At 39.2% G+C, this 25,420-nt stretch overlaps 1 protein-coding gene across 24 annotated transcripts in view; it reads right to left on the bottom strand.

Moving 5' to 3' along the window:
- Nucleotides 1-25,420, bottom strand: part of ERC1 (ELKS/RAB6-interacting/CAST family member 1) — a 293,279-nt gene that overhangs the window by 6,769 nt on the left and 261,090 nt on the right. For all 24 annotated transcript variants that reach the window (XR_010467217.1, XM_065035804.1, XM_065035905.1 and 21 more), the window contains one exon: nt 12,201-12,389. Coding sequence is in view for 20 of the 24 variants with exons in the window: in XM_065035804.1 (XP_064891876.1) it covers nt 12,201-12,389 (189 nt within the window). In the remaining 4 variants the exon portion in view is untranslated. Of the gene's footprint in view, nt 1-12,200; nt 12,390-25,420 lie in introns of those variants that run through there.

Here is a 25,420-nt window from a genome sequence, read left to right as displayed (position 1 = left end):
ATGTACAATGAGACCTGCTCAGCAGGCTCAGCTCTAAGCTAAACCACCCGTTTTAGAAAGGGAGCTACCAGAGGTATAATGTGCTGGGCATTTCAGGATCGGCATCTTCCCTTGACAAGTCCTTAACAAACCTGGATCATGCCCCCCCTCTGTATTTAATTTTTTCACTCTACCGGACCAGGCTTTTGAACGTCCCAGTTAAGGCCATGCCCACATGGGAAAAATGGCTTAACTATTGCTGAATAAATAGTTTGATGAAAAACATGAGAAAAGCTTCCTCTGTAGAATGCTTTTCTAAAAGCAACTGTGTTCCAGAAGCAATACAGCATTTTGCTAACACATTATTTTAAATAGTTTGACTTCTATTTATGGACAACGGGATTTTTCATAGAACATCACTTCAAAATTACTTCCTATATGAAATAAAGAGAAATGTTGCATAATTACACATAATACACTCAAAATTAACCAGAATACTAATTTTTCTGTGGAATTAATAATTTTCAGAGACTGCGTTTCCTAACACAGTTGTAAGATGACTACACACAGTTGTGGTGGAGCGTACATGGGTTTTGTTTATAAGTCTGCATTTCCTGCTGGATCGTTCATTGTTCAGATTACTTTAACTGGCTCAGAGTGAGACACGGAACTTCAAAACTTTATCTCATTATCTCTGTCTACAGTCTATAAACTGTTTTTTTTTTCCAACAAGTGGTGTTACAAACCACGCCATGCAACATGCTGGAGCATATGTGAACATAATTTTTAGCTCTAAGCCTAATGCCATTGCCAGAATTAGAGGCCCACAGATTCTTAATGAAGAGCAGGAAACATCTGCCTTCAGTAACCTGTTTATCTGTTCAGCAAGTGATAAAGTCCATGCTAGCCTGTGAAATATGCAGGATCTCAAGTAAGGCTGTAATTTGTGCAAGCATTTTAGGGATTACTGTACTTATGATGGTCTAAGGATCCTACAGAACAGGGAGAAGTGGCCTCTCTTACTAGACTGGATGATTGATAGATTGGATAAGCTTTCAAGTAGATAGCTCTTTCATATACTATATATCAAAAAACCTCGTATTTTTTCACTTATATAATTTTCTTCTAATAAAGTATATTCCCTACGAATGTAAGACAAGCATATTTGTAGCAGGTACATACGCTTATATGGATTCGGAAGCTTATTGCAAGCTTTTGCATCCAAAGTTCCTTGTCATTTTGAGCAGCTGTGGCAAATAGCTTATCTATTTTTGAACCTTCTTTTATTTTTTTTTCTAATACTATCTGTCACTCCCGTAACATTTATTATTCCAAAGTGATTAATATTTTTATTGGAACTCTATTGCATTAATATGTGACATGGAAAGAATGTCAAACTGTAACTTTTCATCCCTGAAGGGATAACTAGTCATCTGTATACACATTTCTCGATCTATATTTTGTACTTCTGTAACACTGCTTGTTGTAGGTTTCAAAAAGAGAGAGCTGTCAGACAGCAGAACAACAGAGATCATTTTACCATCCTAAGAGCACAATGCAGTGGGAAAGGTTATAGTTCTACAATTAAAATGCTCATCAGATACAACAGTATGTCTCTGTTTAGTGACGGTATCAAGCAAAGCACAGGAGATTGTTACTGCAAAAAACACTGCATAAAAACAAACAGTCAAAGAATGTCTACAGAACAAATATAAGTGCTTTGTAAGGAAGTTGTGGTATACGCTTCTATAGACAAAAGTGAGAGAAAGGAAATTAAAAGGGTAAGCTTGCAGCAATTCCCTTTACTAGGCAGGGTAGCATATAGTAAATTATTTGGGCTTTGCGTGCTGAATGTTAGTTTAATGTGTTCTTATGAGCTTTGTTCCTACTGGCTGCCGTACTCACAGAACAGCTATACGACGCTGAGAGGGGCTCATGCCAAGAATCACAACGCAAGAGCAACCCGATCCTGCTCCGCGGAGCGACATGAGCCGGGGAACCGGGGAAAACGAGAGGGAGGGGAGCACTCCGGGCTCTCTAAGGGCTCTTGGGGGAGAAGGGGAGGACGGGGGGGGTCGGAATTCAGCAGTGACCCATAATGGCTCAGAAATGGCACGCTGTGGATAGGCGATTAGCTTGGTTCCAACAGCCTGGCAGAGTTATTAGTTGGAAACTTGCAATGGATGGATAAGCCTAGGAGAGGTCCAGTCAGCGAGCAGGATTGAAAGAGTCAGCACAGCCAGCTAGGAGCAGTGCTGGATGTTATAATAAAAGCCAGGAGCCTGGGTTTCTGGGACTACCTCTGATTCTCAGATTGCTCAGCCTAGTAAAACCCCAGCGATTCAGGTGGCCCCAGCCAGAGCAGTCTGCAAACCTCCACACCGCTGGTAAATTCACAGGACTGGTTTGAGCACTGAGCTCTGAGGCAGGGCTTGCTTGGCTCCTCCAGCCAGCACCAAGATTCCACTGTGCCAGCCATCAGAAGGCTGGGAGGCTTTGGAGGTCAAGAGGGACAATAAGTAACAGGAGAAGAAGCCAAAGACGTAATTCTCCTTTATCTTGCTCCTGCAAGGGGCCTCGGCTCTGGGTCCACGGGAGAACCAGGAGAGGGCAGTGTTAGCAGGGAAAGGAGGGACCGGCTCCCTGTGGGTCCTGCACCTCCACCTGCCCAGCCAGCATCCCTCCTCTAGGTCAGGCAGATCCTTCAGGGGGATCCAGGAAAGGTCAGAGCAATTAAATAATCAAATATAAAAGCACCTCAAAGAGATTAACCTTCAAAACTGAAAGGAGGTGGGTGGACAAGGGAGAGTCCTGCAGGATGTTGTCTTCAGCAGGGCAGTACTGCAGAGTCAGTGATGTCTCAGTTTCTCGCTGTACTAGTCAGCATTTATGTATTTATACAATTCCTTACAAAATCAAGTTAAGCTCAACAAAATAAGCCCATGCCAAAGCTAAAATAAATCAAACGCAATCAAACAAAGGCAACCAGCTTAACCAGATGAAGAAAATGTTTCCAAGAAGTAAGTTTTTGAGCATCAAGAACCCAAAAGGAGATGGCTCTGAATGCTGGAGGCCAGCAACAATACTTCACAAATTAGCGTAGACAGAAAGTCTACACAGCTGGCTGGCAGATGTCTGTGATGAAATGTCTTGTAAAAAGTAGCAATGATAGCCTTGTGTTCAGCTTGCTAGCTTCAGAACATGTAGGTTTAATAATGCGATTTCTACTTAAACAAAGACATCTCAATTGACTATGTGGCTGGTTGCAGCATTTCTATACCATGTATGTCATCTCTGTTTACGTCATTCCTTTCAGAAACAGCTGCGAGCAGCACACGTCACTCCTCATTCACACAAGCTCCTTAATGGGGAACATTCAGCTCTCCATGGTTTATATAACTCGATTCACCTTGATGTCTGGCAGTCCAGACTTCAGGGAAGTTTCCCTGTAAGTATTACTACCGATTCTGCTCCTGGTTTAATAGATTTTCTTCTTAAGAATGGAGATGGAAAGGGTGTTATCTTCCCCCTGCCCTTTTTCTATGAAAATAAAGGGGTGTTAACAACAGGCCCTTTTTGTCGGCCTTTTCAGCCGAGGAGGTTCACTTGCCTCATCGAAATGACCAAAAAAGAGAAGGCAAGGCCAGATACGTTTGCCTAGTTGTTGACAAGTAAAAATAGACAGCTGAGAAAGAAAAGGAGAGCAAGGACCCCAGAAGTGCTTGGTAGTATTTATCTTTGGCTAGAAGAACAGAAAGGACCTTCAGCATCTCAGGGGAATGTAAGATTGCAGATAATCTGCAACAGGTTCCGACACTGCTGCCTTCCTTCCTGGGGTTAGAAGTCATGACAGGAATACTTTTCCATTTATAGTTAAACTCCATCAGTGAAAAAAATCCCAAACAATACACCATGAATTTAGCTTGTTTTGTTCTTCTCTGGTCCGAGATACTCCAGAACTTATTTAACAATTAATTGAGGGAAGATAACTTCAGAGTTAAGAAACAGAATGCTATGGTTTTATATGCGCATTGGGTGAATTGTGGTGCAAACCCGCAGAACATTTGTGGCCTTTGCTCTCCCACAACATAAACAAGGCAATACTAAGCTAAGATCCTTTAAAATTTATTTATATGGAGGAGGTTTGCTCTGCAAAGTCTTATTTTCCTCTTGTTAATAATTTCACAAAAACACTGATGAAAAAAGGCAAAAACGATGATGAAAAAACAAGCTATGGACAGTAAAACTGAATACAGAGTATGAGGTGCTTGTACAGCAGCACAAAAAAGAAAGTTAACTGCAGGACTTCTGTAGGGCTACAATAGCAGGATCTGGAATTGTGTTTCTCCAAAGTTTAGGTGTTTCTGGATCGGCCTGTAGTTAGTCTGAAAAATACGTTTAGAGCTTAAAGTAACACAAATAAGCATCAAAAAGAAATTCAACTGATTTAACTTTAGTTTTGTCTCAAAACAAGTTAAAATACACTGGGTTGAGAGCTTTTGCCTCTTCCCAGACCCAGCAGTGTAAGTATGTATGTTTGAAGCAGTGAGAGCCAATTGCATACAAACTTTTATTTCTCAACTATAGAGCTATAAAAGGGCCAAAAGAAAGGGTTAGAAATATGGAAATCCCAGTCTGCCAAATTAAAATAAATAAACAAATAAATGAAAAAAAATTATGTAGACTCTTAAATATTTTTGCTCTATCTGGAAATATTGTTTTTATGTTAGCTTTTTCAAAATATTTAAAACATATGCATTTAAAAATAAAGTAAGATTTCAAATGAAATATTCTGTCTTGTCTTTTTAAAAATCACATAAACTTTTAAAATGCATTTTAAATATATATAAATACACTCAAATAGATTTCACAATGAATTTTGAGAAAAAAACCTTGAAAAGTTTTTCTTGAGGGATCTTGCATCATATATTTGAAATAACTTTGCACATGAGATTTATCCTGCATTCCTGAGCATCTGTAAGCTTTGCGGATAGCAGGAATGCCATTATTTCCTTGATAATGAATGAATTTTAAAAATATATAAACTATATAAATGAGAAGAAGGAATGAAATAAATGCCTACAAGTTAGATTTTGCATTTGACTGGAGAAGTTTTCCTGCAAATCCCGCACTTGCAGGTCATCTGTCCATCCTCAGCAACAGCAGCAATCCTTTCACAGTCAGAGGACAATTTTCTGTTCATGGAAATCCTACGTTATACCCTGAAAATTAACACTGCTATAGCATACAGAAGGTTGTTATTCTACAGCTAAGCAGAACAAATAATAGTTATTGCCTGTACCACAGGGCTATCTGCTAGGGCCAGGCCCCACTGCTCTGGGCATGCGTAATGCAGGCAAAACCCACAGTCCCCAATCCCCAACAGCTTGCAATTCTGCATGTTACAGGGACTGTGACAAAGAGTTAGATGGTTCCCCTAGTTTCAGTTGCAATACCTTACCTCCAAGATCAGTTTATGCCAGAATTACCCTGTGCTGCACCCTTCATGCTGGGCTTGTACCTTGTCCTTTTGCTTCTCTGCTGATGATTTAGGCTTGGGTGTTCCCACAGGGACCCTGCCTGTTTAGTCAGGGCAGGACCTGATGATCATATTCCCAGGGAAAATTGCCTGTCTGCAAGGCAGACCTGAAAAACTTCTCTTGTATGTCCCAGGTGATGAGTTTTGGAAAAAAACCCCAATTGTTAGGACAGAGAGTTGGGAAGTCAGTTATGGTTTTGTACTTGCGCAGGGCAAAATAGAGAAGAAAGGACAAAGCGGGATGTGCTCTAATGACATTATAGTTATATGCATCCAGTTATTTCAGGATCAGAACTGCAGCCCATTCTACTCTTTTCACTTTAATTATTACTCTTTACCAAGTTCATTTTGTTGGTTACAAAGTGATGGAGAATCCTGTTGGCTCTGAAATTTTTGACAGATATTCCAAGACAGGAATTTCCATGGAATGTTTTGGTTCATACAAGCCAACAAAGGACCCAACTCTCCTGCATGTGGTTCCTTTTATTCAGGTAGGACACCCACAGAGGCTGAGCAAGCACGGAGAAGCAGAACTTGTTACTAACAGCAAAACATACAGGAAGGTGAGATGCCCCAATAAGGTAACAGCTGAGGCTGGTTCACCATCTGCTTGTAGGAACTGCTCGAAATCAGACCAAAGTACAGTAGACACATCACACGCACAGACACAAAACACTTGACCATGTCTTGAAAGCAATGTTTTTCCCTTTATATCTCTTTTCAAGTTAAGAATAGTTTATGCTACTGATTGATAGTATATATTTTAATTAAAATTAGCAATTCCATGTACAAATAAAAATAGATAATGTTATGGCATTATGCATGTGGCCAACTTACAGGTAATGTTTGTGATTTTAGTCAGTATTTAAGAACTGTGACACTCATCCCAAATCCTCATCCTCACTCAAAAAGTTTAAAATGCTATAAAAATTAACAATTTTAGAGAGTTCCTATATGCATTACTTTCTCTGCTAAACATTTGCACACAAAGAAGGATATAAATTGTTGCAATTAATACTTCTAATTTCTAACAGAGACCAGAAGTGGGCTGTTTAACTTTAAAATACATTATGCTTTCCCATAAGATTACAAATTAAAAATAAATTACATAAATCGGGTGAGGAAGATAACAAGCTAATGGGAGAGCAGTCAGAAAAGAAAGATGGGTAAACTCTGAAGTAACAGAGTAATTTAGAATGACTAAACACAAAACATGGCAGAATAATTTCTTTACAAAAACTCATTAAGTTGAGTAATTTCTCACAGATGATACAGAAGTAAGAATGCAAGCACAATCTGAACAAAGAAGTACACAGGATGTTTATAAAAATAGCTATTTGTAATTTAGAGCTAAGTTTATCCCACTTACAATATCACTCATATAACAAAACAAAATATGTGTTTAAAGCTTTCAAAATTCAGCAAGCATATATGCAATTTTAAAATGAAATTTGAAAGCTACATACATGCGGTCTGGCGTCCTTTCGTCCGAAAAGCCTAACATTAACTTTGCTGAGAGTGAAATGTGAATTACGTGCAATGTAAATTATGCTCCTTGGAACCAAGCCACGACTATTTAGCTGATACAGCAGGTTGTGACTGATGCAGTGAAGAGACATTATCATGTTTTTTCTTCCTCTGTTTTGAGCAGCTGATCAGAAAAGACATTCCTGATTTCTTGGGAGACGATTAGTAAGTAGGAATCCCTAGATGGTCTGTGCTTTGGCTGAAGCTGGCACACAGGGAGAGGGAAGACAGAATCACAGAATGTCAGGGATTGGAAAGGATTTCAAAAGATCATCTAGTCCAATCCCCCTGGCCGGAGCAGGAACACCTAGATGAGGTTACACAGGAATGTGTCCAGGTGGGTTTTGAATGTCTCCATAGAAGTAGACTCCACAATCCCCCTGGGCAGCCTGTTCCAATGTTCTGTTACCCTGTTGAAGAAGTTTCTTCTCATATTTAAGTGGAACCTCCTGTGTTCCAATTTATACCCATTGTCTCTTGTCTTATCATTGGTTGTCACCAAGAAGAGCCTGGCTCCATCCTCGTGACACTCACCCTCTACATATTTATAAACATTAATGAGGTTGCTCCTCAGTCTTTTCCAAGCTAAAGAGACCCAGCTCCCTCAGCCTTTTCCTCATGAGGGAGATGCTCTACTCCCTTAATCGTCTTCATGGCTCTGCAGTTCCCTTCTCTCAAGCAGTTCCCTGTCCTTCTACAACCTTCCTTCACTACAAAGGTTCTTCTATGACCATAAAGATTTTTCAGAAGCACCTCTATATCTTCACATCCAAAGGAGTCATAAGGGCAACACCACATTAGTAGTGGGGTGAGAGTAGCTCCCAGAGCAGGTGTCCTCTGAGACGGTATCTCAGGGAAATGCATCTGCCCAGGTCCTAGAGGCTGCTCGTGATGCCCAGGTCACAAAGCAAACGCTGCTGTCAACACCTCTGGGGCAAGAGGAGCAGGTTGATTGTACACGGAAAAAATGGTGCCTGAGGGCCAGCAGAAAAAGGCAGGACCCCCAGCAGCCTGAAGGAAGCCAGGATATGTTGGACATGGCTGGAAAGAGCCACCGATGGCAGGGAGTAAAGAGCCTCCTACTCCTACTCTTAGGGTTAAGAAAATGATTTTGATTGGATAGGTCCTCTTCTGTGGGAAGAAATATTTTTTCAAAATGACTATAGGACTTACTGAAAAAAATAAGCTTTCCATAATAGGAGGTTCTGCACATTCTAGAGCTGGATTTTAAGCAATAAGAGACATTTATAATACGGCTTAAGCCACTAACGGAACAAATACTGTTGCTACTGCTAATATCTGGTTGCTCTCTTTGGCCATCCCTTTTTCACACTGCAGCCTTCCAACCACAGCACAGCACACCACTAGCAACATATTTAAATGATGATTTTCAGGAGGTTCGCATTTCTACTCCATTCTTTCCTTTTGTAAAGATAAGAGAAACACAAAAATCCAACTATAAATAAAAATGTGGACCATATAATTATGTTCTTAATGTAATTTCCTTTCATGTAGGAATAAAATCCCCCACTTAAAGACAACCATTTGAAACATGAAATGTCGTAGTAGTTCCACAGGGCCCAAGAATATTAACATAATGATATGTTCAGGACAAAGTGAAAGAAAACACTGTATTTAACAGAAATTGCTTGGATAATGCAATTATTTATAATGAATGAATGGAAATTTTATTTCTCAGTGTCAAGACTTGGAATATTTTTCCCTGCTTCTGTTAACTTGAATTTTTTAATAAGCAAAGCTGAACAGGACATGAATGGGTTGAAGGAGGGCAGTTCCAGAAAAAGTACTGGTTAACTTCTTTGGGGACACTGGGTCAGAGCTAACTCAAAGGAATGTTTTCCACCATGTAAATAATGCAATGACATGATTCCAAGCATCACAGATTCTTTATTGTCCACAACTTAGTCTAGTATACTAGTTTAAGTTAGGTTTTGAGATACCATATACTCATAAAGTATATACTCATATACTTCAGGCCTTCATTACAAATGGACCAAAATTCTACTATAGTAAGTCAGCTTTACAAAATGTCTTTAAGAAAAGGCCAACAAAGAGTGATATAGCATCTTGGTCCCATATTTTGACTAAAATCAATTGAAGTCACAAGGAATATAGCTGAACTTAATAGTAGCATAACGAAACTATTATACATGAGAGGTACCGATTATCAATCAAACTTTGAGAGTCCACAAAACTATTTATGTGGCAACAAATTCCCTTTAGAACGATGGCGTTGATGCTGGCAGACGCTTTTTTGACAATGGCTTGTACATTAGTTTCTATGAGTCACTGTAGATGTGCTGGAAGAGTGAAAAGCTTACATCTACTTCACGCACTAATTTCATTTACCAGAAGAAGCCACAGAAAACTCCTACTATTTGTATCTGAGCCTCCCCAGCAGGTATGAGATACCTACAGAGTATATGGGCTATGATGAAGGACAGCAGGACCAACCTCCGCCAATAATAGTTGCTACAGTGGGAAATCACAGTTCCAAAAGCTGCAGTATGAAAATGAATTCTCAACTATTTATGAAAAAAAAAAACCCAAACCAAACTCAATAATCTCATTGGTGAGAAGGGGATTCATTGGCATCATTCTTAAATATTATTGGTGTTCAGTTAAATGTATCCTCCCTAATCATATTAGCACTTCTTAACATTCAGGAGGATTAATTTTTTCCCACTGAGGCTTGTGAAGCATTATCTACAGAAGATCATATTAGAAGGGACAGGAGTGAATTTAATGCACTGGATTTGAAGTAATTTACAAAACTCATTAAAATTCCAAAGATGCAAAATGGGTATTCTGTGATGCGCTCCTGCGAATCTGGAGAAGTGATTCCCATCCCCCCATGGGAATAAATGAAGCACAGACGAAATTCTGCAGTATGAAACAGAAAAGCTCCACAACTTAGATGACAAATGTCCTTTGTAAATTGAAATAAATCATCAGTTTGTATTTTTCAACTGAAGCTTGTAAAATACAGTTGAAGTGAGTATGGGAAAGCAGAAGAGACTGTTACATTTTATTTTAGCAGATGTTAGTTACTCATGGGAATCACAAATGGAGTAGTAACTTTAAACAACTGTGGTGATAGCAATGCAGAATTAAGAAAATAACGGAAGACGATAGAAAAACACATTTTTTCTTTTCTCTGGGGCAACTTAGATAATTATTTTCTCACAATTTATACTTAAATGCTTTCTTTACTGTGCAACTCATAAATGTTGCTAATGGACTAGCGAAGTTTGAATGAGAAATATTATCTTCTATTAAACCAGTATACAGAACTAGAAGAAGCCAATGCTATTTCAGGATGCCTATTCAGAAGAACTTGCAAAAGGAAGTATTATTTTCTATTTTCTTTGCCTACATTCTCTTGACCAAATAGAAGATATCACCTAACCCCACAGATACCGATCCTACTCAACGACCATCGCAGCTATAACAGACTAGACAATTTGTTTCAGGGATATCCAAATTTTGCCCACATCCAGTCTTTACTTTTGTTTTCAGAGATGCCTCCCATACATGCTGCAGGTTTTGTCATCCAGTGCTTCATCCCAATCTGGCAGACAAGGCACTTCAAAATGGTATGCCTCGTGCTTTGATCTATAACGTGGGAGTCGCACCTCTTTAATATATGAGGGTGATATATATTATACTGAAAAACTTTGAATCCTGTATCAGGGATTACAAAACCCAACAGGTAAATAAAACTGGGTGTGGGGGGCTAGCAGGGAAAAGGAATGTGTCAGGCCTGTAGCAGCAAACGTAGATACTGAGTGAGGCACAGATCCCATGCTGAATGAAATAAATGTATGAAGACAGGTACCAAGACAGAGATCAACTGTTCTGCACCATCTAGGTGCTGTTACAGGCAAATTTATCTCCAGAGGTCTGCTCTTCTTTCTGAAATGTTAAGACATGCTTCTGTTGGCTTCCTGTAATCTGACTGTGGAGCTGCTCTCTCCAATTTTTGGATCAAAATCTAGCCTGGAGTTGAAAGTGCATGGAAATGAGCTTAAACATCATAAAAGAAGAAAACCAGGGCTGAAGTGTTCAGGATAAGCTCAAGATAATGTTCACTGACCCACAAATTCACTTTTAACTATACAGGCCTCAAACTAGTTTGTGTGCATACTGGATAGAGTTTGGTATAGACAGATGAATGTGAATAATTTAGTGAAACAATTGGCATTATAATCCAAAGTCGGGGTCAAAAAGACAAAATTAGTCACATTTAGTTCCGACACAAGTTCCCTATATTAGTTTACCAAAAAAAAAAGTCTCTAATATAGGAGTAAAATTAACAAGTTGAAAAGAGAAATAGGAAAGAATGAGAAAAAAGGGTTGTAGGGAATGACAAATTACAGTATGAAAACAAGAGATAAAAACTGCCAGTGAAGAGATTAAGGAAGGCAAGACAACACCAGAGCTGGCAGGAAGGGAGATTATTTCAGCAGCTGAATTATAGCTAGATTGACAGTCTCTGTAGAGACTTCATCAGACAAGCTGTTATTAAACCCTTTCAATTCTGTATTCCAGAGTTCCTGGAAATACACTGGTGGACTTTTGAAATCACTCTGCACGTGTCTGCATAAGCACGAGTGTATTGCATCTAGCACAATGGGTCCAAATCTCAATTTAGGTATTCGGGTAATATGGTAAGCAGAAAAAGATTATTGGCCGAACATACTGTAACAGAAGGTAAAGACATTGTGTACATTTACACAAAGTAACTAATAAAAATGTGCCAATTAAAATATAAATGATTAGCGTCGTTAAAAAAAGATTTAAGATTCCTGTGACTACATTAAGTTATAAAGGGCAGCTAAAATCTGTTAATGGGTAAAACAAGGGAAAAGTGGTATCTTGCAGTTTGATTTCCCATGAGTGTGTAGATGCATGGCCTCAAATACTTGTAAAAGAACAGATAAAGTTCCATAATAAATATTGAATGGCGATAATTCCAGAAATTATTGAATCCCTCTGTCAGATGAAGAGCAGAACTTTGCTACCTGTTTTCACCACTTACAGAACGGTTTCCCAACATTTTGGTGTGGCACATTTAGCAAGACTTACATCAACAGTTCAGGCCCTTGTTCAGAGCTTCAGACCACAAACTCACCTGCTCCTGGGTCATCTTCTGCAGCTCTTTCTCCCAAGCTGCCCGGTCATCATCCAGGTGGTAGGAAGCAGGTGGGGTGAGTCCACGCAGAATCAGGGGGTCACGGTCATGGCAGAGGGCTGTCAGATGTCCAATGTACAACTTCAACTTGCTGCGATTTTGATCAAGTTCTAGGAGGGGCTGAATTATCTGAAATAAGAGAACAGGGACAGTGAGGAACAGCCTGAGATCCAAGCAGTGGTGAAGGCGAAGATCAGCCTCTAAGCTACAATCTTGTTCAGCTTCATATTGGAAGAAATCTGAACACCTTCCCTCCCAGTACTCCTGTCCCATGACCCAGCAACCACCCAGCTGAAGCAGAAAGAAATCAAGTACATTAGGGGAAGGAGAGGTGGTGATGATAGCTGTCTGATTAATATAGGAAATAATGATGATATGGGTGAAAAATGAACCACCATTAAATTGAATGCATCAACTGTACTGATTATCCAGCAGTGCTTCAGTCAAGTATTTCAACTCCCTGCTTTAAGGAAAATTAATTTTTCTGATAAAAGGTGTCTGTTCACAACTAAGGCAGCAGCAACGTAAATTTTAGCTCGTTTTGCCAACAAGCATTTAATTGTAACTGAAGTATGCAATAGACATGTTCTAAAGAGAATAGTTTCAAATTACGCCAAGATGTTTGTCTCTAAGATGAATATATCTCTGCTGTAGAAACTGGACACAGACATGCCTTAGCCAGCAAGTTAAGATACAGTTTTCTATATTTTTTCTATAGTTAAGGTATAGTCTTCTGTAGTTTTGAAAAGGCAACGACTTCCATTTATTATGCAAGCCAGAGTCTATACAATAGACTAAAAAATTAAAATCAAAGAACTTTAACAAGTACTACTTTATTTCATTATACTTCACCTAATCAGAACTTAATCCTTGTTCCTCATTGCCATCCAAACTGGAGTAATCCGGTTCCCATAGAAACTATTTGAAGAGACATTTTTCTTATGTTTTACAAAAATACAGAGCTTAAATTCATAAATACATATCAGGAACCCCTCACTATGCCCTTCCACAAGAATACTGCTCCATATTGTTCTAGGTGTTTGTGGGCATATGTTCAAAACCACAGTCATACAAAACCCTAAGGTCTGCAGCTTATAGAAAACTAAGGAAGAACTGAGCTTAGTGCCTTCACTCCATCGAACGAGGCGCTGAAGCTACAGGCACTGATGTGCACCAGCCAGGAGAGCTGGGAAGCCTTGTCATGATACCAGCAACTCATCTTCGTGTTCCCAGGCAGGGGCTGCACCTGCTGTTTGTTAGCAGGCCAGGGAGATCTCGTCAACAGGACACCCCTGGCCCTGCTAATGAATAAGGAGTGAGATAATCTCTGAGTCAACAGGAACAGGGTGCCAGCGCTACTTTCAACAAAGACTCCTGGCTTCAGCCCCTTTTAATAAGGCTGTCAGGGCTCACCGATTTTGCTTCTAACACTGTTCTACATGGATTAATTTCTGCAGCGTGAGAGGATCTGAGAGCCATGGCTTGTCCTGCAGAGCATAGCTGCACGCAGCTACGAAAAGCCACAGCGACATGGCAGCTGTGGCAGAGGGGACAGACAAGAAACCTGCAGAGAGAGTGGGCTCACGTGCTTTATTAAAAACCCCACTGTTATGTGCAGCCTCGGGGCACTGTCTGTTTGCAAGATATAAACACACTTGTAAAAATAATGGTATGATGTATTGGGAGTGCAAACTGCAGCAGGGCAGAATACTCTGCTCTCCTGTATACAGGGCAAGAAGAGGGATATTTTAGTAGCATCGACACAGTTACATTTCACTTCCCTCACCAAGCACACCTGTATTTAGCCAATTATATCCATCAGCTTTGGTTGTTTACTGAATTTGCACTACTTCCTCAAATTTCTTATAATTTGGGTTACCTGGATTATGATCTGAAAGTGTACTGCCTGTGCAGGCGAAAAAAGGTGATGCTTTTAATTTAACTAATGTCTTTTCTATCTTTCTGACTGTTCGGTTTGCCCACAGAGGGTAGAGTGATGGAATATCACACCTTAAAAAAAAACCGTTTTATAAAAATGTGAAAATTGAGAAGTCAATGTCTAACAACTAGCTGTCCAATCAATGCAGTTGTTGCCTTATATTCTCTTTGGATACTGCAGTTTGCTGAACATCCATCAGATGTGCAGGTTTTAGTCTGAAAAGAATGCGACTTACCTAACTTCTTGGCTATTCTTTGTGAACAGAAACCCCCCCCAATAAAGCAGAGCTGCCTAGCAAGTAACAATGAAAGATTTTCATAAACCAGTCAAATTCGATTGCTCAGGGACAGGTCCCCTTTCGAAGCACATTCCTCCTGTACCCTTCCCCCTTACCTCAAGCTGGAAACTGGCCAAATGAGGCGTGTGAAAGTTCTTAACTAGCAGCCCTCCCAAAGCTGTTCGCAAAGCAATCATTCCCCTCACTTGGGATCCATTAAATCCTGCCAGTCAAGTGGGAAATGCCCTTATATCTGCGTTCCTGCCGTATCTAATTTGAACTAGTCACTTAGCAAGAGGTGCTGAGCTTCCCACACAGCAGAGCTGCCACTGCCTTATCTCAAGAGGGTGTAAGAGCATTTGCTAAGTGGAAAGGCAAGGGCAGGGCTGGATTCATAAACTGCATCGTGTTCTCATGATCAGAGCTCTAGAGCTTTCTAGGAAAACAAGGGGTAACCAGATCAAGCCCGGGAATATCTGCTATAGCAGCCCTGATTTATTAATTGTCCCAAAAGGTTTGGGCCATCCTCATCAATGCCTGGAATGAAGTCTGCTTAATGTACCCTCAAGTTCAGAATATTGCTAATGGCCAGCTAAGTCTGACAACGTTTCACTAAAAAAGGCAATCACTACAACTCTGAGGCAGAAACACAAAATGACTGACAAATCCCTGATACAAACCCAAACCATCTCTATCAACTAAGACATTTGGGGACATATTCCAAAACGAATTCAACTCGGAAAGAAAAGACGCACTTTTTTTGATATTTTGCAGATTCTTTTAACTTTGAGCACGACAAATGTGAATCTAATTGTAGTTTTGCAAGTCGTTGGGGCAAAATAATGCTTTAGAACAAAATTAATGCTGCTTCTTCAGTTGTAGTCCTGCTGTTGCCGTACAATGGTCAGCTGAAACATGAGTAAATGTATCTAAAAGTTTTTTAATGATAATAATCTGCATTTAACTTTGTATATACACGCTGCACAGATAAGAAAAGGTAATTGTAACTGAATGTGGTTGGAGAGACCTATCTAAATGTATGGCCACTTTAACTGTGAAAGATGAATACACCTTCCATACAGAGACTGCGGTGTCTAAAAGTTTGTCTGAGCAGTGTCTAATGTAAATATGCACAAACATGTAGGTGGTTATGTGAAAAAGAAAACCAGTGAATGGGTGTTATAAGTGCAGCAGTGTCGATCCAAGACAAATGCAATATTGACTATCCATAGACATCTGCGGAATGAAATATGGTTTTAATCAGTGTGTAACAGGACTCATTCACCACAACCACCAGCTTTAAATTATGGGTTCTCCAGGCAGAAGGGCTAATGACCTGGTCACCTTTCTCCCTGCAAATATTCCCTTCTTCTCCGAAGGAAGCAACTACTTTTCTTTTGCCGAACCAAGTAATTAACTTCACTTATTAATAGCTAATTTCACCTTCTAAATTTCTACTTAACAATTAATCTGCAGCTCCCATTTTGAAGAAAGTCTAATATGCACCCCTAAAAGCTTGCCTGTTTTTTTCCAGCTACATCAGTTGCTCTTGTAAATGTACTCTCCTTACACAACTTGCCTTCCTCATCAGAATCTTGCATTAACATGCATGTTGATCATGGGTCAACAGCAGTAATATTTTTCTTACAGATAAATGCCTACGATTTCTCTGAGCAAGCAAATAAAAGGAGAAAACAGCATCTTCTTGACACAGCAATGCCAATACCAAGTGCCACAGATACACTTGGCAGTGGCGTGACCACTGCCATACTCCGCTATTAGCCTCACTACCTTGCTTGCTCATATGCTGCATGTATATACTCATTATAGAACATGAAAAGGCAGACTAATGCAGATAAGTGGTCTTCATTTTGCAATCAAATAATTCAGTAGATTTTTCTCAACTTACCTATAGCACTTTAAATATTTGGGAAAAATCCCTGGAAGAACAGCTACAAGAAGAATAAAATAAAATAGATTTGACAAGTAATCTTGGGGACAAAATAAATAGCATGAGGTCAACATTTCTTTTTTATTTACTTATTTTTAAAATCAAAAGTGTTAAAAAGAAGTGCAGACTGAATGAATCTGAAAGTTTCCAAGGAATTAACTTATTTGAGAAACGGGCTAACTTGACAGCCTGCTCTAAGGACCTTGACTGTTCTTCGTAGATCCTGCAAAGGCACAAAAAAATAAGGAATTTTGAAAAAACAAAACCAAAACCCCAAACACCACCAAAGACCCACTCAAACCTTCAGACTTGGCATAGCAAATATGCTTGGAAAACCGCTTAAATTGAGGTAGCCCTTTATCTCCTATCAATCACATATTTCATGTGAGTGTAGGAAATTATTTTCTAACTTTGTTACATACAGATGCAACCATGCTACCCAACCAAACCCACTTCCCAAACCACCATTACACGAGAGAAGATGGGCCCAAAGTCTGGGTAAATATATATGTTAAAAAGAAATTATTCCAAGGAGGACCTGACAAATCTAACACAAGATGGAATGGATCATATTGAGTCCTGCAATGTCTCCCTGTATCTGGGTTTTATTATAGATATTAACAGACAAGAAAATTTTGCCTACATAGCAAAATATCTTACACTGGAAGATATGGAAACAAACTAAGATACCAAATGATATAGGCTGGAAGTGTTTGCATGGCAAATTGAATTACGCCTTCTTGCTCAGACCATTTGTGTTTGTTTGGCAACAAACGCAAGGGTTCGACTATAATCATCTTGTAACCATTGAATGCAATGGAGTTTTATGAGGCATGAATTTGGCTCAGAAAGTGCAAAGCTTTCCCAGATTCAGAATAATTTATCACTGATGTCTTCCCTTCATTATTTTAAATGGAAACAGAAGAAAGTTCTCAAAAAGACGCAACCTGACCTCAGTTCAGTTCAGCTCAGTTCACTGCTGCACAGAGATACTTGGTTTCTTCAGAGGACCACAACACAAAAGCTCAGGGAGAGGCTTCATTTCTTTAAGATTTGTTTTAAAGAGAAAAAAATGGATTTAAATCTAACCTTCATAATTTTCTCCTCATAAACCAAACCAAACCAAACCAAACCAACACATGTGAGGAGCTGAAAGAGATTCTGGCTATTTTGACAGAGCTGTCTTACTCAGTTCATTTCTGACAGAATCAATTAGGAAATAATTTTTATATGGCAAATTATTTTTGAAATTTTTATACACCATGAGCAAATCCCATGGATTAATGATTTCCAGAGCTCACTCTCTTCACCTTGGGAAAAATCCAGACCAGAAAAAAGCACTGAGAAGACACAAAACAGGGAAAGTAGTTTTGTCATTAGTTCCCTCTGTCTAAATAAAATCTTTTCCCCTTAATGTAGGTGAAGCAAATAATTGCAGTGGGTTGGTAGGATTCCTAAAGCATGGAAAATGAATGAGTAGTTAAAAATTATTTTTAAACATAACAGATCCAGAAGTGCTTTTTCATGACACTGGCAAATTTTGCTTACATGGGCTGTGGAGCAAGAGCTTGTGGGGAACCATGTACGGAATAGCAGGACTACTGTAGATCAGAAGTGAAATCCACTGGTGGGATGTGAGAAGGTCATAACTGGACCACAGGGCAACATGAACGTTCAGGAATGAGGCACCTTGGCACAACTGAAGGGGATGTCTACATATAGTTTGAATTTTACCTCTTATGTCAATCCTGGACTTTCAAAAGGAAAAGCATTTGCCCAAACTCTAACCCCTAAGTATAACCAATTGCACTATGAACACCCTGCATCTCTTCGTCTGTAACAGCCCATATGCCTCTTTCCTAGTCAAGGCAAAGGAAAGAAATCTGCGGTTTAACTGCAAGATGAGATCAGGACATACAAATTGAAATGCTGCTTTTTTTCCATATGTTTTCTTTTTGTCCTGAAGTTTTTTTGGGAATTCAGAAACCTAGCAACGTAGTTCTGGAGCAGAACAGGATGGGCAAAGTAGGGTGAGATCTACAGAGGACATAAAATCTTCCATTTCAGTATATTAAAATGTCCCTCGTTTGACAATTTTGTTCTTGTAAATTGTGTTAGCTATCAGGTTAAAACTTTGAATAATAAATTAAATTACAGTAAGCTGTGAAACTAGGTAGTCGGACTTTTGATACTGACAACTAGAATATCATCAAGAAAAAAAAGTATTCCCACAGCAAGTGAAAATAGTTTAACAACTGTTTGCAGCTTGTACGTGACACTGTGGATTTACATAGCATCCTCCTGATCAAACTTTTGTAGGTGTAATTAGGCAAGTTTTGATTTCACAGAATCCATTAGGTTTTATGCTGATTCCTCCTCTACAACAACACAGCAGCTTGAGAATAAGCAACAACAACCTGTCCGCATTTTTAATCCACTCAAGCTTTCTAGCACTTGTTATCTATGTAACAGTGAACAAGAAAACACCCACATTTCTCGCTGTACTGTATTTTGTCTATTGCTTCTTCCTGTTACAAAGGATAAAAGGAAACAGTGGCAAATATGCTTTTGTTTGAAAGCAGAACACTGTAGCACATACACTGGGAGAGTGCATCCCTGGGAACGCTTTTGTATCAGTGGCTGCATTCTTCTGTCTCCCTGCTGTCTGTTCCACTGCTAATGGAAAACAGAAGGTATTCCTTAAGTAGTCTACCAGAGAACACAATCAGTGCTTTTCCTGTTCAGGTGAACTATAACCTCCCTGTCCACAGGTGATATGAATCTTTGTCTCATCCTCCTCTAACACTGGGTCTTCATTCTGCTGTTCCAGCTCTCTACCTGCTGCACGACACTTTCAAAGTAAAGCCACATGAAGCCACCAAATGCCTGGCTTATGCATCTTCAGGAATTCTTTTTAGGGGTGTTTGCTCTACATTCAAATGCAAAATTCCATTAATAAATACACCTATTTATACAAATATACCTATAGTAATTCTTATCTTTATGTTGCATTAAACAATCAGCCATAGTTGGATTGCCTGTGGTGAGCCTACTATGAGTTGGAACTGTAAATCCTGGCACCTCCATCAGTAATTATGAGCTTTACCAGCCAGGAAAATATAGCGTCTAGATTGGCTGCAAGCCCTTATCAGTTTTTATTTTAGCCATATTTCTCTTGAGCTTATTTTCATAGTTAATATGCTGGAAAGCAGGCTTGGGCTTGATTCTTTCTCTGATATTGTTCATCATTCCCCTATTTCAGTTTCTTTCCTCCTAACTGACTCCTACAAGGTGCTGGCAGCAACACCCCCAGCTTGGCTTCAGCTGTTCCTCTTGTGTCTCCATCCTGTCTATGAGCGCCAGGGCTCAGCTCCCCTCTCCTTTATGTCACCAGCAGTGTATGCATAGTTTGCAGAAGCTTCTGGGGTGTGGAGGAGCGCTATAAGAAATCCATATGGCAGAGTAACTGGGAGATATTACAGACTATAACACGTACTATAAGCAACAACACTCCTGGAAGTCGCCACAAACAAAAATGTTTGACTACAGAATTCCTACTTGCTACAAAGACCAAGCCACTCATAGAAGATCATATTCAGCTGCAAATCAGAAAAGAAAATAAGACACAGACCTGGAATAATCTCATTTGATAGAAATGAATGATGGCCTTTTTGCAATTGTTTTGCTGAAAAGCACAAATTTCTACAAAAAGAAACCAGCCATCTGGTTTGAATGTTTTAGAATATAAGTATCTACTTGTGTTCTTCTTTGATCTGTAAGAATAATAGGAAGACAGTGATACAATCCAGTTACACCTCTGTTGTGAGTGCTTAATTCATCCCAGAGCTGCAGATTACAAAATTCCATCTGGAAATCTTAGTCTTATCACTCTGGGATCAGAAAGAAGATGAACAGTGTATCAAGATCAGTTCTTTTGTGCTCATAAATACAGCATTCTTGGTGAGAGAATCTATTACTCAAGTATAAAATAGTTATTAAAATAGCAAAATAACATTTTTGTTTTGTCTTTTCTTAAAAAAAAAAACCAAAACACGCAAACAAGCTAGCAAAAGAATTGTTCCCAGGAACAGGGAAAAGACCAGAAGCAGAAGTTGACATATTTCAAGGACAGCATTCTTCTCTAGGCTGGCCCATTCCAGCCTAGCAGTACTGACTGGGTAGGAGATTACATGCCAGTATGGGTATAAAATAAGAGAGAAAGTGGAAAGGCATGGTTTCCAAATGGGAATGGTAGAAGATTAGTCATTAAACAAAATATTAAGCATTACTTAAGTTGTTCACTCCACCATAATAAGATAGTTACACTAAAGTGAGAAGGTCACTACAAAAGGCTCTCCATTTTTCAGAGTTATAGCAGTCAAATGACAGTCTCTGAAAAAAAGGCAAAGCTTGAAGAAGCTTGAAAATAATAGCTAATTGTATGAGAGCTAAACCAGGATTTGGAACTGTACTTCCTCAGAGCAGCATTTGTCAGTCCTTCAACTATTTGTGTCTCCTTGCCTGACTTGACAACACAGGAAACTTCCAGTTTCATAATTAATGATGACGCCCACATAAGCAGGGCTCCAGAAAAGCAGGGATGGAAAGCAGGTCCTGTGATTAACCGGGCAAACTGTATTCAAAGTGCTGCCCTCGTAACAATTAATTAGTTACGTCACCTTATTTGAGTGCATCACGTTAAGGTTCTTACTAAAGGGTTGCCCATCTGGAAAGTGGGAGTGAGGAGCCCTGGCTGTCACCAGTATGACAAAACAAATCTGGCATCTTACCTCTCTGTCAGGCCAAGTGATAAAGTTTCAGTAAAGTGTGATTTTTTCACGTAGCTACCTTCAAATTTTGCACAGGATATGTCTCTAAGGCAAGCGCAAGACACATTCTTTCTGAATGAAGAACTGTAATGGACATATTATAACAGATTATTATACACTACACAACTAGTTTGGAGATTTTTAGAGAGGGGAAGAAATGACCCTTCAGAGGACAAAAGATGACAATTAAGAAAAGGCAGTGGTCTACAGACCTTTGCTCAGCATGCTGGAATGGCAACTCCATGAAATGTTTAACATATGGGCTATTTTCCCTTTTTTTGGGAAGGAATAGGATCTTGGAAGGAAAAATAAGAAGTATTAATAAATTGAGTCGAATATAAATCTAACATAATTGTGGGAACAAATTCAAAATGTGGTATTAGAATCACCATCATATCACTGTAACAACACTACTTTAGAATATTGTGTAATAATATGATGTAGCATTTATATAGTTCTTTTCCCAAGTAGAAGTTTCCACTTTACAAAAACTTCAGCTCATTTTACAATTACAGAATTTGAGACAGGGAGAAAGAGAACAAGTGAGTGGCCAGAGATGATGCCAGGAAAGAATTTATTTTCTGAATCATGGTCCAGTACTGTGCCCAGTAAATGATACTGTAACACAAGTCAGACACAAAAACTCAGTGGTTTTGACCATTCTGTATGATCAAACAATTAAAAAAGACCACTTTAAAATGAAATTTATTTAAAAGGCTTGCGAGGTCACAGTGTAATAAGTGGCAATACTGAAACCTAAAAGAAGCGTGGCAGGAGGATGAGCGGCTCTCTACATGCTGCAAGCATAAAATGTGTCTCATGAAGAGAGGGATCATATTTATGCAGTGAATGAATGCCTGGGTAATCATTTGAAAATGGAACTTGCCATGAATAGAATATTTAGTTTGCTAAAAGAAATCAGTGTATTAATCCAAGCACCAAATAATGTAGAAAAAAAAATTCTCAAACTTGTCAAAGTATAGACATTTTAAGTTCTGTAGTGATCTCAGTGAAAAGTTCATGGATTTGACAGCTGTGGCAAAGGTTAAACCAAGTCCTGAGATGTCCTGCCCTCAATGTCATTATTTCTATCCCTCTTACTCTACCATCATAGTAGTCACATTTTTTCAGAGTGTTGCGTCTTGCCCACTTCTGCAGCTTTCCTCTACATCTGTTTGAACAGCTAAGTCTGCTGGCTGACAGGGTCTCCATTCGTGGTGCATGTCCCCTTCCAAAACAAAAAGGAAATTGTGAACACTCATTCTGGGCCTTCCTAGGGGTGAGACAAAATTGCTCTGCAGATACAAGTTAGAAACACATGGCTTATAACCTTGAGCATTCAGTTGGCTTTTGCATACATCTACTAGTATCAAGTTCTCTGTGAGATTTAACTGTTACTATTGTTCTACTGCAATTCTGTTTAATACCTTTGTCCTAATAAATGTAATACAGAAATGTCATTCAAGCTCCGTTACACTTTAATAATAAAAAATTGCTGGTTTTGCAAACAATATCACAGAATCACAGAATGTTAGGGATTGGAAGTGACCTCAAAAGATCATCTAATCCAATCCCCCATGCCGGAGCAGGAACACCTAGATGAGGTTACACAGGAATGTGTCCAGGCGGGTTTTGAATGTCTCCAGAGATGGAGACTCCAAAACCCCCCTGGGCAGCCTGTTCCAGTGCTCTGTTACCCTCACTGAGAAGAAGTTTCTTCTCAAATTTAAGTGGAACCTCTTGTGTTCCAGTTTGAACCCATTACCCCTTGTCCTATCATTGGTTGTCACCAAGAAGAGCCTGGCTCCATCCTCCTGACACTCATCCTTTATATATCTGTAAACATGAATGAGGTCACCCCTCAGTCTCCTCTTCTCCAAGCTAAAGAGCCCCAGCTCCCTCAGCCTTTCCTCATAAGGGAGATGCTCCACCCCCTTAATCATCTTCATTGCCCTGCACTGGACTCTCTCCAGCAGTTCTCTATCCTTCCTGAACTGAGGGGCCCATATATTCATTAAAGATGTCCTTTAGAATATCATGAGCTCTTGATTAAAAACTATAGTTAAAAAATCCAAACTGAATTCATTAAACAGTCTTCACATTGATGACTTCCCCTTTATTTCAGTTCTGAGGTTTAGAAGACCCTTGTCTGTAGAAAAACTATGGGCAAAGCCAAATTACAACATTAGAAGTGTTGCCTTTGGTACACGATGCATACTTGTAATCTGGTGATGTTGCAAATCATTATTTATACTGGTCCTGACACAGAGTCTATGAAATTTCCTTGAATTGACTGTTTTTCAGTTCTTAAAAATGATTCAAATATTTTCCTGTTATGACTTATCCACTCTTTCAATTACAGACATCACCTCTGAAATCTTAAGAGAGGTGTTAAATTATGCTAGTGTCTTCAGCATTAAACTCACAATACTTATTGCTTCTGCGTTAAAATGTGTCAAGCTCAAGTATTAAAGAAAAATGTCGTGAATAAGAGGCTTTTACTCTTGCCATATTTTTACGGTAACAGGAATTTGCCAATGCTTTTATCATCTTGAAAGATCCCCATTTTTACTCACTCCAGTTCAATGCTAGCTCTCTGACCGTTCCACTGTTACTCTAATAAGCATAAAATTAATTTTCAGGTTTTGTTCCTGGAACTCAAGCACAGCAAAACCAAATGTTTTGCTCCTTAGCAGGCATATCCTTGACATCAGGATTTGCTGGCAACCATTAACAGAAAATGCTTCCACAGAACGCATTCAAAGAGCTTGTATAGTGACAGCACCTACTAGGCTCCAAGTCCTACTGCAAGCCAGAGCCAGGGAAGATGGGAAGAAAAATGCTCTACAACAGCACACATACTTAAAACCACACATATAGTATGCATAAATCATATAGAAGGATAAATCTCTGAGTTCTCAGAGTTTCAATTTGGCTCTTCCTCCATTCTTGCCCTTGGCACTTTTATTCTATTCTCGCTTTTCTGTGTGTCCTTTAATTTGATAGTCTCTAACTCTTCCAGCAGTTTTTTTGTGCTCCTGTGCCCACTACACCCATTCAACAAGAGCAGTCCTCCTCATTTCTGATGGGCAGAGGTGACACAAGCAGATTGTGAACTGACCAGCTTGGGAAGTTTACATATGGAAGCTTTGCTTCTTCCTTCCCCCATAGAGCACATACATGGTATATATTTACAAGAATATACAGACACATGCACACATATCCTTTCATATGCATTAGATATCATAAAGTGTAAGTTCATACTATTTTTTATAAAAGTGAATTATAACTAATAAAGCCATTGGTCAGACCATTTTAGCATTTGAGAAAGACAAAGGGGCATCCTCTGAGAAAGCACATTGGGATACACTTGGATATAGAGGATGATAGAGCTCCATCTGGGGAATAAAGGGAATCACAGGAGATTCAGACAGCAAGGAAACAAGCCTAGAGAAAAAGGCTAGGAAAGGCTATTTCAGGATGAAAGACGGTATTTACATTGAACTGTAAGCTGTAATGTAAACTACTGTTCTCTGAAACTACAGGAAGGGCGCATATGTTTAGAAACGAGGCTCCATTTCAGGGGAGCTATATCTGATAATGCTGTTATGTACAGAACTGGTATAATTAAATATTAAATTCAGTCAGTTCCAGAATGCTGGAGGAGAAAAGCCTTAAATCCCAAAACATAAAAATAAAATAACGTAGTTTGCTGTTGTACATATTTTGATGGTCTCCATTTTATCGTCAGTATTGACCAGAGGTGACTACAACCTCAGACCTAAAGGAACTTTCAAAACCAAAGTTATCGCCAAGTCCTATGCTCTTAGCCACTTAATCATTGTAATGCATACACTGAATTTAACCCATGCAGGTAAGGGACTCTGTGACTAACAGCATCTTCACCTTTAGAAAGAGGATAAGGACTTTTTCTTTGGAATGTATATAGAATATCACGGTAAAGACATGTATTTGTTGGGAATAACTGGCTTGGGAGGCATCAGTCACCTTTTTATTTTCCCTGTTGATGTATGCAAGACAATCTTGAGGCTGTCATGTTTCTCAGATGAGATGCATGTAAGGCAAGGATGTTGGATGCCTCATTACTTTGACTAGGATGTTCTGTAACATGCTTTGCCGAGGTGAATGTGTCCATTACAAAGT

This window comes from Columba livia, chromosome 1, assembly GCF_036013475.1.
Source record: "Columba livia isolate bColLiv1 breed racing homer chromosome 1, bColLiv1.pat.W.v2, whole genome shotgun sequence".
Classification (NCBI taxonomy): domain Eukaryota; kingdom Metazoa; phylum Chordata; class Aves; order Columbiformes; family Columbidae; genus Columba; species Columba livia.
This window is presented reverse-complemented; position numbering and strand designations above follow the sequence as displayed.